General features: G+C 37.9%; 1 protein-coding gene across 5 annotated transcripts in view; it reads right to left on the minus strand.

Moving 5' to 3' along the window:
* Window positions 1-13,394, minus strand: part of CASP8 (caspase 8) — a 48,255-nt gene that overhangs the window by 17,642 nt on the left and 17,219 nt on the right. For 3 of the 5 annotated variants that reach the window (XM_043998748.1, XM_043998749.1, XM_043998750.1), the window contains exons 2-3: window positions 9,692-9,757; window positions 8,250-8,574 (exon numbers count right to left, since the gene is read on the minus strand). In XM_043998748.1, the coding sequence (XP_043854683.1) occupies window positions 8,250-8,551 (302 nt within the window). In that variant the 5' untranslated portion in view covers window positions 8,552-8,574; window positions 9,692-9,757. The remainder of the gene's footprint in view (window positions 1-8,249; window positions 8,575-9,691; window positions 9,758-13,394) is intronic. The other 2 variants (XM_043998751.1, XM_043998752.1) reach the window with 1 other exon arrangement.

Raw genomic sequence — 13,394 nt, forward strand, 5'->3', positions numbered from 1 at the left:
AGTCATGCACTTTTTGAAGAAGCAGCTACAAATCAGGAGCAAGTAAGATCCCCATGGTTGGGGATTGCTTCGTATTTTCTGAATTTTTATCCCCACTGCCTAGAACAATGACTGATAATAAATCAAAGCTTGTTACCTGATTGATTACAACCACTGTATGTTTATAGTTTGACTTGTCCTCACATTTTGCAAATGAAGAAGACTGATGCATGTATTTGAGAAGCTTGCAAAATGCTACGTGATGTCTTACATTCATGAGTTGCTAGGGCTTAACCATAATCCATATAATTTGGGAAGCCAAGCTTTCGGGTCGAGATGATGGGTAGAACCCAAGTTTGATAAATGCTTGCTGGATTAGATTGGATTTGGACTCCTCCTCCAATTCTCTAAAAATCAAAGGCTCCTGTTCCTTGATTGGGATTAACTAATAAATTCCTTGTGCTTAGAATTCTCTTCATTCATAAATACCTATAATGTGATTTTAAAATGTACTTAATGTTTAAGCAAGCCAAATTCTACTGCTATTCAACTCCAAGTTAGGCTGGCTCTTCATGAGAGAATGAAGCAGCATTAAGTAATACATTAATCAATCAATTAATTAATTAAGATCATGAAAACTATAAAAATAAATTACAGATTGGGATAGGCAAACAGAGCTAGCTAAAGGCAACATAGGGAGGGACAGCTAGGTGGTGCAGTGGATAAAGCACCAGCCCTGGATTCAGGAGGACCTGAGTTCAAATCTGACCTCAGACACTTGACACTTACTAGCTGTGTGACTCTGGGCAAGTCACTTAACCCTCATTGCCCCACAAAAACAAACAACAACAACAACAAAAAAACAAACAAAGGCAACATAGGGACCTGGGAAATTAGCTCCTTCAATGCCTTTAGTCTCCCCTTTTGATGCCCCTTTTCCCTGTTTTCTTTCAATCATTGGCTTGAAGGCTTGGGAATCTTTGTCATCTCTTTGCTCTTCCTATCAATACCTGCTCTTAGTAAATTATTTGATATGAATTATGAAGAAACCACACTGTAACTGACAGATGCTATTTTGTTCAAGGTATGAAACTTACTACAAAGTAAGATCTTCCTTAACCACTTTGGAGGAGAATTTTTTTAAAAAGTCATATCAAAGGAGACTACTATTCTACTAAAGGAAGGCAGAGAGAAGTGAATTATTTCACATTTTCTTAGTGGCTCTTTCATCATCACTGCCATCATTATTATAGTATCATGAATAATGTAGCACCTCGGACCAAAATGAAGCATGAGGACCATTTGTCTTCAAAATAAATCTTTCCACGTTGATGTGCTTTTTTGGAGTTCCTATGTCTAATGTTTTTCTTTTCCTGTTTCACCTCTGCCATTTCATTTTCACTCTGACTCATTCCCCCTTCCCTGATCTCTAATCAGTTGTCTAGACTCGTCACTTCTCCTTCTTCAACATTTCTCCCATAAGTTCCCCTTCTTCACACCAAAAACATTCTCATTCAGTCAGTCACCTAGATCATTGCAATAGCCTTAAAAACGAACATGTTGAATCTGTACCCCTGCCTATTCCCAATACAATATAAATTACTTAAAGGCAGTGACTGCTTCATTTTGGTCTTGGTGTCCACCCTCAGAGCTTCATACAATGGTTAGCATCCAGCAGACACTTGGCAAAAGCTTGTTAATTGACACTAATTGAGTCTTGTTCTAAGAAGCACTCTCAACATGCAGCCAATGCAGCAAGCCCCAAGCCTACTTTGCTTTTGATCCTGATTTGACCCCTAATGTCCCACGTGGGGCACCAGGATGGGTGACTACTCATCCTGAGGTGAAGGAATGTAATCCACCCTACCCTGGCAGATTACTTTCAAAGAGGTCTATGCCAGGTAACACTAGAGAAAGCAGATCAGCATATGACCTGAAGCCTGGGTGGGTTATTTCAAACAGGAGTACTCAGAAACAGGAAGCCACCAGCATGGCTGGCTTCTGAGATCCAAACAAGCTCCACCTCTGCCTGCAACAGCCATTTTCAGACTCACTATTGGAATTGACATGAGTTTGTCTCTGCTGAGGTTTCCTGAGCAAAATTTAAATCTTATTGATTTGTTTTTTAATGCGTAAGTTCCCCAAAATCCGGGTAAAAAAATGAGGGAGGGGGCAGCTAGGTGGCGCAGTGGAGAAAACACTGGCCCTGGATTCAGGAGGACCTGAGTTCAAATCCAGCCTCAGACACTTGGCACTTACTAGCTGTGTGACCCTGGGCAAGTCACTTAACCCCCATTGCCCCCCCCCCAAAAAAAGAAATGAGGGAACTGACTTTATTTGTTCCCCCCCCCCCACTCAAAGGCAACATGATATAGTGGCAAGTACACAGGTTCTGTAATTATCGGTCATGGGTTCAGATCTTGGTTCTGCTACTTATAACCTGTATGATCTTGGGAAAGTCATTTGCTATCACTGGACCTCAGTTTCTTTTACCTATAAAAGGAAGGCATTCTTTGTGACCCTGGGCAAGTCACTTAACCCCCATTGCCCCGAAAAACAACAACAACAAACAAACAAACAAAATGAAGTCATTAGGCTAAATCAGGGCTTCTTCAATTTTTTCCACTCACGCCCCCTTTTTAACTGAAAATTTTTTATGTGACCCCGGGCATATAGGTATATAAAATAGGGATACGTAACCTTTTACTGACACTAAATTTTTTGCGACCCCCGCATTCAGCTACATGACCCCATATGGGGTTGTGACCCACAGTTTAAGAAGCTTTGGACTAAATGATATCTGAGGTCACTTTCAACTATAAATCTAGGATACTCTCATCTCTAGGAGTAGGGCTGAAAGGGAAATCACATTTTAAAAAGAAATTAGGGGCAGCTAGATGGCGCAGTGGATAGAGCACCGGCCCTGGAGTCAGGAGTACCTGAGTTCAAATCCGGCCTCAGACACTTAACACTTACTAGCTGTGTGACCCTGGGCAAGTTACTTAACCCCAATTGCCTCACTAAAAAAAAAAAAAAGAAATTAGAGTTAATAGAAAATGTAGTAACTATTTTTGGTATTGTTTTTATGCACAAATGTTGAGATAGGATTAGTACCAGTGCTATAGAGTAGATCACATTCCTTTCTGAAAACATTAATAATATACTAGAGTATGGCAATAAGTAAGAGGCTCATGGGATGGTGGATAGAGTCAGAGTCAGGGAGATCTGAATTCAAGTTCTTCATATGACACATATTGGCTTTTGGACAATTCATTTAACCTCTCAAAATACCAGAAAACCCTCTAAGATAATAAATTTTAGAGCAGGTGCCTAGTCTGCTTCAGGAGATGGAATTTCTTCACTGAAAGTCTCTTACACTAATAAAATCACAAGAGGCAGCTAAATGGCGCAGTGGATAAAGCACCAGCCCTGGATTCAGGAGGACCTGAGTTCAAATTCGACCTCAGACACTTGACACTCACTTAGTTGTGTGGCCCTGCGCAAGTCACTTAACCCCAATTGTCTCACAAGAAAAAACAAAAACCCTAATAAAATCACAAGTCCAGTCCCATTCTATTCCATGGCAGTTGATAAACCAAACATAATAATTATATAACTGAATAAAAGTGGGTTTAATTCTCCTATTAAAAAACACACTATATTTTTGTTTATAAATACTCCTAAAAATATTAGATGTTGGAGGGGATGTGGGGAAATGGATACTAATCCAATGTTAGTGGAATTGTGAACTGATCCAACCACTCTGGAGAGCAGTTGGGAACTATGGCTGAGGGGCTATAGATCTGTGCATACCCTTTGATCCAGCAATACCACTGCTAGGTTTATATCCCAATGACATCCCCCAAAAGAGAAAAAAAACCTTTTTGTACAAATATATTTATAGCTGCTTTTTTTTGTGGTGGCTAAGAATTGGAAATCAAAGGAATGCCCATCAATTGGGGAATGGCTAAACAACCTGTGGTATTTGATGGTGATGGAATATTATTGTGTTATAAGAAATGACAAGCAGGACAATTTCAGAAAGGCCTGGAAAGACTTGTATAAACTGATATATAGTGAAGTAAGCAGAACCAGGAGAATGTTGTGCACAGAGACAGCAATATTGTTTGATGAAGAGCTGTGAATGACCATTCTCAGCTACATAATGATCCAAGACAATCCCAAAGGACTAATGGTGAAACATACTATCCACCACCAAAGAAAGAACTGATATTGATTGAACACAAATTGAAGCATGCTATTTTTCACTTTCACTTTTTTCTTTTATTCAATTTTTCTTGTACAAAATGACTAATATGGTAATATTTTACATAATTGCAAAAAAAAAAAAAGAAATATACCCAAAACAAGACAAATAAAGAATAAAAATGTGAGAATGGGCTTCAATTTATCATGCTTTGTCTAGCACCAAAAAAGTAAGATTTGTGGCCATGTTATTTAGAGGAGACTGAATTTAAATTAAAAGGATTAAAATGGATAGAGAAGGGAACAATATATCATACTAAAAGGTAGCTTTGATCAGTTTAAGTAACTGTCCACCTATAGAACAGCGAATGAATGGATAAAGGAAAAAGTAGCTGAATAGTGGATAAAGCCTTGGACTTAGAGTCAGAAAGACTTGAATTCAAACACTGCTTCAGGTACTTATTAGAATGTGTGATCCTAGGTAAGTCACTTAAACTCTCTTTTAACTTCACTTTTTTCAGCTCCCCCCCAAAGGATAATAATAATAAATCCTACCTCACAGGGTCATTATGAAGGTTAAATGAAATAGTATATATATATATATAAAATACTTTGAAAATCTTATAACAAACACTATAAAAATATTAGCTGCTATATAGGTACAAAAAATAACTAGAGAGAAAAATTAATAGTGTAATATTCTAATACCCCACTAATGGAATATGATATATCAATTATATATAATCAAGAAAGAATTTTAAGATGTGAGGAGTGCTGAAGAAACTGGATATGTGGATAGGTGATAAGAACTAAAAGAGAAGTGTAGGAAATGTTTTTATTCAAGTATAGATAGTTATCAATCAATAAGCACTTATCTACTATGTACAATTTTAGCAAAAAATTACATGCTAAGTATTCTAAAAAGCACATATATATAATATAAAATTTAATAAAGATATACAAAAAGAAATTTAAAATATTAGATTTGCAAACTCTAATGCAAGAAAAAATAGTAATTAACAAGGGAAATATTATTACAATATGTAGGATAGAAAAGGAAAATTGATTTGATTAGTTTTGCTTGGGATAAAAATCAAATTATAGAAACCACAATGTGTGTGTGTGTGTGTGTGTGTGTGTGTGTGTGTGTGTGTGTGTGTGTGTATGAGAGAGAGAGAGAGAGAACTATCCAACAGGTAATCATTGGTCCAATCAAACAAAAACCCCAGAAACCAATTTAAATACAACATATCCCAATTAATGGGATGCAGCTAAAGCTACCTATACAAATTAAATGCAATAACAAACACCAGTGGGTAACTGTAGAATTAAAGTGATAAAAATCACAAGGAAAATTAAAAGGATAAGAACACTAAGGAGACATGGGAAAAAAGAGAGAACTGTGGGCTCAAAAGTTCCAATACCCAATTCTACTATGTCATTCTACTATGTCAGTAATTGTTAAAAACAACCTGAAACTGGGGGGCAGCTAAGTGGTGCAGCTGATAAAACACCAGCCCTAGATTCAGGAGATCCTCAGTTCAAATCCAACCTCAGACACTTGACACTTACTAGCTGTGTGATCCTAGGCAAGTCACTTAACCCTCATTGCCCCACCAAAAAGAAAAAAAAACCAAAACCCCTGAAACTGGATTTTTTAAAATAGAAAAACAAGTGCTGCATAAATCCAAGATTACAAAACTCTAGGGAAGAAACTCATTATTCACAAAAAGACATTAGGAAAATTGGCTGGTAAAATATCAGGAAAATTGAGGTTCCATCCATGTAGAACAGTAAAATTCAAATGGCTTAATAATCCAATTATAAAAAATAAAATTAGAAACGAATGGAAGGAATTTGTATTGTAATATTGTATTGTAATGTGTAAGTTTTTTAGGTATTCAACAGAAGATAATGGAAAAGAAAAAACATGATTTTTATTATAATTTCTTCACAGAAAAAAGCAACATATCTAGAATAAAAAGAAAAAATCAGAGAAGAAAAAATTTTATAATGAAAATTTCTGATAAAAATCTGACATCCAAAATACTAATGATGATGATGGTGATACCAGACCATAAGTTTGTATGCCTTTATTTTTTTTTTAGTGAGGCAATTGGGGTTAAGTGACTTGCCCAGGGTCACACAGCTAGTAAGTGTTAAGTATCTGAGGCCAGATTTGAACTCAGGTACTCCTGACTCCAGGGCCGATGCTCTATCCACTGCGCCATCTAGCTGCCCCGCTGTATGCCTTTTTAAAGTTTTCAAAGCATTTATCTCATGTGATCCTGGTAACTAAACCAGACCCTATTTCATTATTCCATGAAAAGTGTTCAAACCCTTCCACTTCCTGATTCTAACAGAATAGTCCTAATAAAATGCTATTGACAGGAAATTTTAAAAGGACCTTTCCATACAAAAATATTCAAGTCAGTATTCATACCAAAAAATGTGCAGTCTAACTGTCCAATTGAGATGACCTAGAGAACTATTATTCATTTTAATTAACTTGATTCAGTAGTTGTATAAGTGAATGGGATCTACTTTTTCACATATGCCTTGTAAAACTGAAAGGGCTTTCTAAATGTGGTTTTGTTGTTTGCACAGACATTTCTTTTAATTTGAGTTCTCTCAGCTTTCCTCTACAAACACACAGGACAACAATTGCTTTAAGTTAAATTGAAAGGTGGTTGAAGCACAGAGATGCTGCGCCTTGCCCAGGGTCCTGTAGCAGCACCTACGTATCAGTTCTTCCTGATTCCAAGGCTAGTTTTCTGTCATTACCCCAGAGTACCTTTTGCAAAACTATTCTAGAAAGAAATCCTCAAATCAAGATATCAAACCATTTATCATACTTGGTACCAGTCAATGCAATTGTAATTATAACCTCTAGGAAAAAATATCTGGCCTGTGTCCTATATAATTTGCAAGTTCAAACCTACTGGGAAAATATCACAACCAAATATACTTTGGTATAAATTTGTCAATGCCTCTCTTCTTCCAGGGGTATTTGGATTTCAAGCATTATATTTTTAATTATGAAATGAAAACCTTTGGGTTTAAAAAAAATTTAATAGTATATATTTTATGTTTTTTCCAATTACATGTAAGCACAGTTTTCAACAGTCATTTAAAAAAGATTTTGAGTTCCAAATTTTTCTCCCTCCTTCCCTTCCCTCCCCCCTCCTGAAGCCAGCAAGCAATCTGATATAGGTTATACATTACAAACATGTTAAACAAATGTCCACATTAGTCATGTTGTGAGAGAAGAATAAGAACAAAAGGGAAAAAAAACACAAGAAAGAAGAAACAAACAACAAAAAAGTGAAAAAAGTATGCTTCCATCTGAATTCAGACGCCATAGTTCTTTTTCTGGATGTGGAGAATATTTTCCATCATGAGTCTTTTGACATTGTCTAGGATCCTCGCATTGCTGAGAAGGGCTAAGTCTGTCACAGTTGATCATAACACAATGCTGCTGTTACTGTGTGTAATGTTCTATCGGTTCTGCTTGAAATGAAAAGCTTTGGAATTCTGATCAACATAATAGAACCAATCACAGTTCCAGAGGACTCATGATGAAACATGCTACCCCCCTCCAGAGAGAGAGCTGGTGGACTCAAGTCCTTTATTATTTTAACATGGATAATGTGCAAATATGTTTTGCTTAACTATACATATTTGTAACAAGTTTTGTTTTTTCTTACGTTCTCAATGGGTGGGTGGAAGGAAGGTAGGAGGAAGAAAATTCAGAACCGAAAGTAAAATAAAATTGAATTTTGAAAATAAAGAAAGGTTTTTTCTTCCCTTAAGAGAATTTTAGGCAACTGAGAACAACAGGTGGGGAGCAATTTGGGGCTGGGGAGGAGGGAGTGGGAGACTTTCACATCCCTTGAAATCACATTATCATTGTCAGCATTTATATAACACATAAATGTTGGCAAAGGTTTTACATATATTAGTGTCATTTGAAGTAGCCATCTATTTTGCCTGTGTATAACCCATCTACAAAAAATGCATCCAAATAACATTCCTTTCAAAAATCACATTATGGTACCACCTACCTGTAAGGGGAAACCTGGGATTTGGTTAGGATTTGATGTTGCACCTCCATTTTGTTAGTGTTCAGGTGGTTTATGAGTAGATCTATTCGGTTTGTGTGGTAGAGTAACTCCTTCAAGAAGGACAGATCGTCCTCCTCCAACAAACCCTTTTCCTCAAGTATCTTGAAGAGAGAGACAGCATCCTCGATAAGTCCCTGCTTCTTCAATGGGATATGATCCAAACAGAGGAATTTCAGAGCAGCCAGATCTTGTTTGTCTAATTCCTCTGCAACGTTGTACAGAAATGTGCGGTAACCGTCCATGCTTACTAGGCTGAAGTTCTAACCTGGGAAAAGAAACCCTTTCTTTTAGCTGTGGCAGATAAACACTTAACTGCATACAACCCAATGTCTCTTTCTTGTTCAGTTGAACGTTTTCACTTTGAGAGGGTATTTCCCACAACATTCAAAGTCTGTCCTTTCTTAAATAATATAAACTTAGAGTTACTCTTCCCAACGAGAATATAACCACTATGAGGATCAGCACCATCTTTGAATATCACAAAGCACTCACCACATGGTTATTGCTGGCATATAGTTATTCCTTATTAAATGTTAGGCAAATGAATGTAATGGATATTGAACTAGGCATTCCCAAATCATTCCAATGCACATTCATCTTCCTCTTCTCTGTTTTCCTCTCACACTTCTTTTTGGCCCGTAATCAGAAGGGTCTTTACATGATTGCTTAACTGTTTCATCTTTCCCCCTCAACTAGACTTTAAACACCTAGGGAGCAAGGATCCTGTCTTTTAAAAATTAATGTTGGGCAGCTAGGTGGTGTAGTGGATAGAGCACTGACCCTGGAGTCAGGAGTACCTGAGTTCAAATCCAGCCTCAGACACTTAACACTTACTAGCTGTGTGACCCTGGGCAAGTCACTTAACCCCAATTACCTCACTAAAAAAAAAATGATAATGTCATCTTAACAGGACATATCATGGTAGGACAAAATAAGCACTTACTAGCTATGTGATCCTGAACAGACCACCTAGCCAGAGCTTTGTGCTCAGGTTTCTTCATCTGTGAAATGGGAACAAGGATATTTCACAGTGTTTTGGGGAGGATCACATGATCATATTATATGTAAAGTGGTTTGAAAATCTTAAAGTACAATGCAAAAGTGACTTGTTATTAGTTGAAATATAATGTCCAGTTTGTCTGGAATTCTATGTCCATAATTGCAAGTTAGAAAAGAGCACTAAAAAATTTCTTCAACTCTCCAGTCTATGATCAGATCGTCTACACCTCACAGGAACCCAACATACATGGATCATGCAGACTTTTATCAGGATTGCATCCAAGCCTATAATAACATGCCTCACTCAAACCAGGGATGAGGGTGTTTGCCCTCACCAAATCCAAGAAGTCAGAAGAAAAGAACTTCAACCGACAGGATCTTACCTCAAGAAATAAGTCCAGACTCTCACAAATGCAGCAGTTTTGAGGAAGGGCTGAGCACCTCTCAAACTGGGTAAAAAAAAAAAATTCAGAGGATTTGAATAACTGAAGTACAGTTTAACCAGTGACTTCCTGTGTTATATCATATCCTGAACGTGAAACAGTCATCTAAGGCAGTCAGTGAATTTGCTGGACTCTAATATCACTAGGACTTTTTTTTTTTGGTTCAGCAAAATCAATCTTTTCCTGAGGCTTTTCTGGAGTTATTTCCTCCTCATACAAGATTGTTTTAGGGAAAATAATACACACAGGAAGCCCCCAGACATTCCCTCTGACCACCTTAGCTCACTTTGAACTGTTCTTGGGGACCCCAAGGGTTTTCAACATATGGTGTCAGAAGTTTACACACATACACACACACATACCCCAGACCTAAGCCTCTTCTTTTCATTTTTTCATTCAGCTATAGCACATAGTACACATTCAACTTCCCCCCCCCCTTTCTTTTTTTTGCAGGGCAATGGGGGTTAAGTGACTTGCCCAAGGTCACACAGCTAGTAAGTGTCAAGTGCCTGAGGCCGGATTTGAAGGTGCTTTATCCACTGTGCCACCTAGCCGCCCCCACTACTTTCCCCCTTTTTAAAAAATATTCATATTATTAATGTAATAACTCTCAACAAAGACAAATGACCTAATCAAATGAATTAAATATCACTTTCAATAAACAAAATAACAAACAATAGGTGGGTTTGCTCTGGGTACCTTTTCAAATTGATCTAAAGTTTCATCACCTTTGACTCTTTTTCTTTTTTAAAAAATACAGTTTTAATCAATGTTCTGATTCTACTAATTTTGTTTTGTATAATTTCCTGTAGGTCTTTCTCTTTTTCCTTCTATTTGATATATTTGTCATTTTATATCACTAAATATTCCATTATATTAATATACTATAATTAATTCAAGCTGAACTAATTTAACCACAATTATACCATAATTAATTCCCTTAATCAATTAGGCAAACAAGTATTTTTTAAGTTCCTACTATTGCCGGGCTGGGTTTAAAGCCAACTTTCATGAATATAGTAAAGTGAACAGAACCAGGAGAACATTATACACAGTAACAGCAATTACAATCTACTGTAACGATATCAAGTAATCCCAAAGGGCTAATGATGAAGCATACTATCCACCTCCAGAGAAAGAACTGATATTGATAGAACACAGACTGAAGCATGCTATTTTTCACTTTCTTTCATTTTTTTCTTTTATTTGAGTCTTCTTATATAAAATGACTAATATGTTAATGTTTTACATAATTGCACATCTATAACCTATATCTGATTGCTTGCTGCCTCAGGGAGGGAAGAAAGGAGGGAGGGATAGAATTTGGAACTCAAAACTTTAAATAAAAATGTTTTTCAAACTATAAAACCAACATTATCATTGTTCCCCTGACAATATAAGTGATTTTGTAGAATGAGAGGGAGTGTCATATCATGGCTACAGAACTGACCTCAGAGTCAGGAAGACCTGGATTCAAATTATGCCCTTCATACATACTAGCCTAGGACACTGGACAAAGTATTTCACTTTTCAATGTTTCAGGCAACTGTATAATAAAGCTTCTTAAACTGTGGGTAATTATCCCATATGTGATCATGTAACTGAATGTGTGTGTGTGGGGGGGTGTCACAAAAAAATTGGCAATAGTAAAAGGTTATGTATACCTATTTTATTTACCTACATACCCAGGGTCGTATGAGTGGAAAAAGTTTAAGAAAATCCTATCTTTAAGACTAGAAGGTGCAGAAAAGAGAGGTATAAATCTTCACTGGGAATGGGAATATTCTCATTGAGTGTTTCTTATCCTAATGAAATTACAAGTCCAGTCCAGACACAATAACTCTTAGACATATAGGTTATTTCCAAATTTTTGTTATTACAAATAAAGCAGAGTGGATCCAAGATGGTGGAAGAAAGACATTAAATGCACAGGGCTCCTGATACAATCATCCCCAAAATAGCAATAAAATAACCTTCGGGGCAGAAAAACACACAAAAATACTGGCTGAGAGTTTTCTCCAGCTATAGATAGATTTCAGGGGGCTGTGCTGGGCCACAAATAAAGCCTAACCCCTCAGTCGGGTGGGCAGTCGGGTGGACACACCAGACACCCGCCTGAGGAATTTGCCCCAGTGCCTCTGAATCGGCCGCAGCACAGGCGTCTTCTGGAACCAAGTGTGCGGTCAGGCTGAACGGCTGGCTGGGGGGGGGGGGGGGGGGGAGAACGGTGTATAAGTGCAGGAGTACCAGTGGACTGGGGGGGAGGATTCGACTGTCCCACCCCAGCAGGCAACCAGGAAGAAATCCTGAGTGGCTGAAGGCCCAGGTCGGGGAGGGGAGCAGGGGAGCAGTCTCATCCGAAGCTGAGAACCACACCACAGAAAGCTTTGCTGGTTGGTTTCTTAGTAAATAGGCCTGAGGTTATCTCCGGACCTGAGAACAGGCCAGGTGAGATTAAAGCCTGCCCCCCCCAACCCCAAACACCTGGGACCCTCTGAAGCTGAGAACAGGAGCTGAGCCAAGAAGCAGCCCCCCAACCCCCACCCCCAGTGGAGAGTTTAAAATCAAATGAAAGTGAGGCCACGCAGGCTGAGAAGAAGCCCAACCATCCCCCGGGCCATACTGTAGCTTGAACAGTGTGTCCTGGAAGCAGCGCCACACTTTAAAGGAGTTAAAAGCCAAGAAATAGTAAGCCAGGATGAGTAGGCAGAGAAAGCAGAAGACCATCAAAAACTTCTTTGGGGGTAAGGTAGACCACAATACAACCTCAGAAGAAGAAGATAATAACAGGGTCAAAGCTCCAACATCCAAAGCTTCCAAGAAAAATATGAACTGGTCTCAGGCCATGGAAGCTCTCAAAAGGGACTTTGAAGAGAAAGTAGGAGAAATAGAAAGAAGATGTAGAGAAAGGGAAGAAAGAATGGAAAGGGAAATGAGAGCGATACAGGAGAGTCATGAGAAAAAAGTCAACAGTTTGAAAAGCCAAATGAAAAAGGAGATTAAAAAACTGTCTGATGAAAATAACTGCCTAAGAATTAGGATTAGGAAGCTAGTGACCTTATGAGAAACCAAGACAGTAAAGCAAATCCAATTGAATGAAAAAATAGAGGGCAATGTGAAATATCTCCTTGGAAAAACAGCTGACCTAGAAAATAAATCTAGGAGAGATCATTTGAAAATCATTGGACTACCTGAAAACCATGACCAAAACAAAAGCTTAGACACCATCCTCCAAGAGATTGTGAGGGAAAATTGCCCTGATATTCTAGAAGCAGAAGCTAAAATAGAAATTGGAAAAATCCACTGATCCCCTCCTGAAAGAGATCCCAAAAGGAAAACCTCCAGGAATATTATAGCCAAATTCCAGAACTCCCAAGTGAAGGAGAAAATACTACAAGCAGCTAGAAAAAAGGAATTCAAATACTGTGGAGCTCCAATAAGGATAAAGCAAGATCTAGCAGCTTCTACATTAAAGGACCGAAGGGCATGGAATATGATGTTCCAGAGGGCAAAGGAACTGGGACTTCAGCCAAAAATCACATACCCAGCAAAACTGAGTATAATCTTTCAGAGGCAAAAATGGGATTTCAATGAGAAAGAGGTCTTTCAAGCATTTATGATAAAAAAAGACCTGAACTGAATA

This window comes from Dromiciops gliroides, chromosome 3 (assembly GCF_019393635.1).
Source record: "Dromiciops gliroides isolate mDroGli1 chromosome 3, mDroGli1.pri, whole genome shotgun sequence".
Lineage (NCBI taxonomy): Eukaryota > Metazoa > Chordata > Mammalia > Microbiotheria > Microbiotheriidae > Dromiciops > Dromiciops gliroides.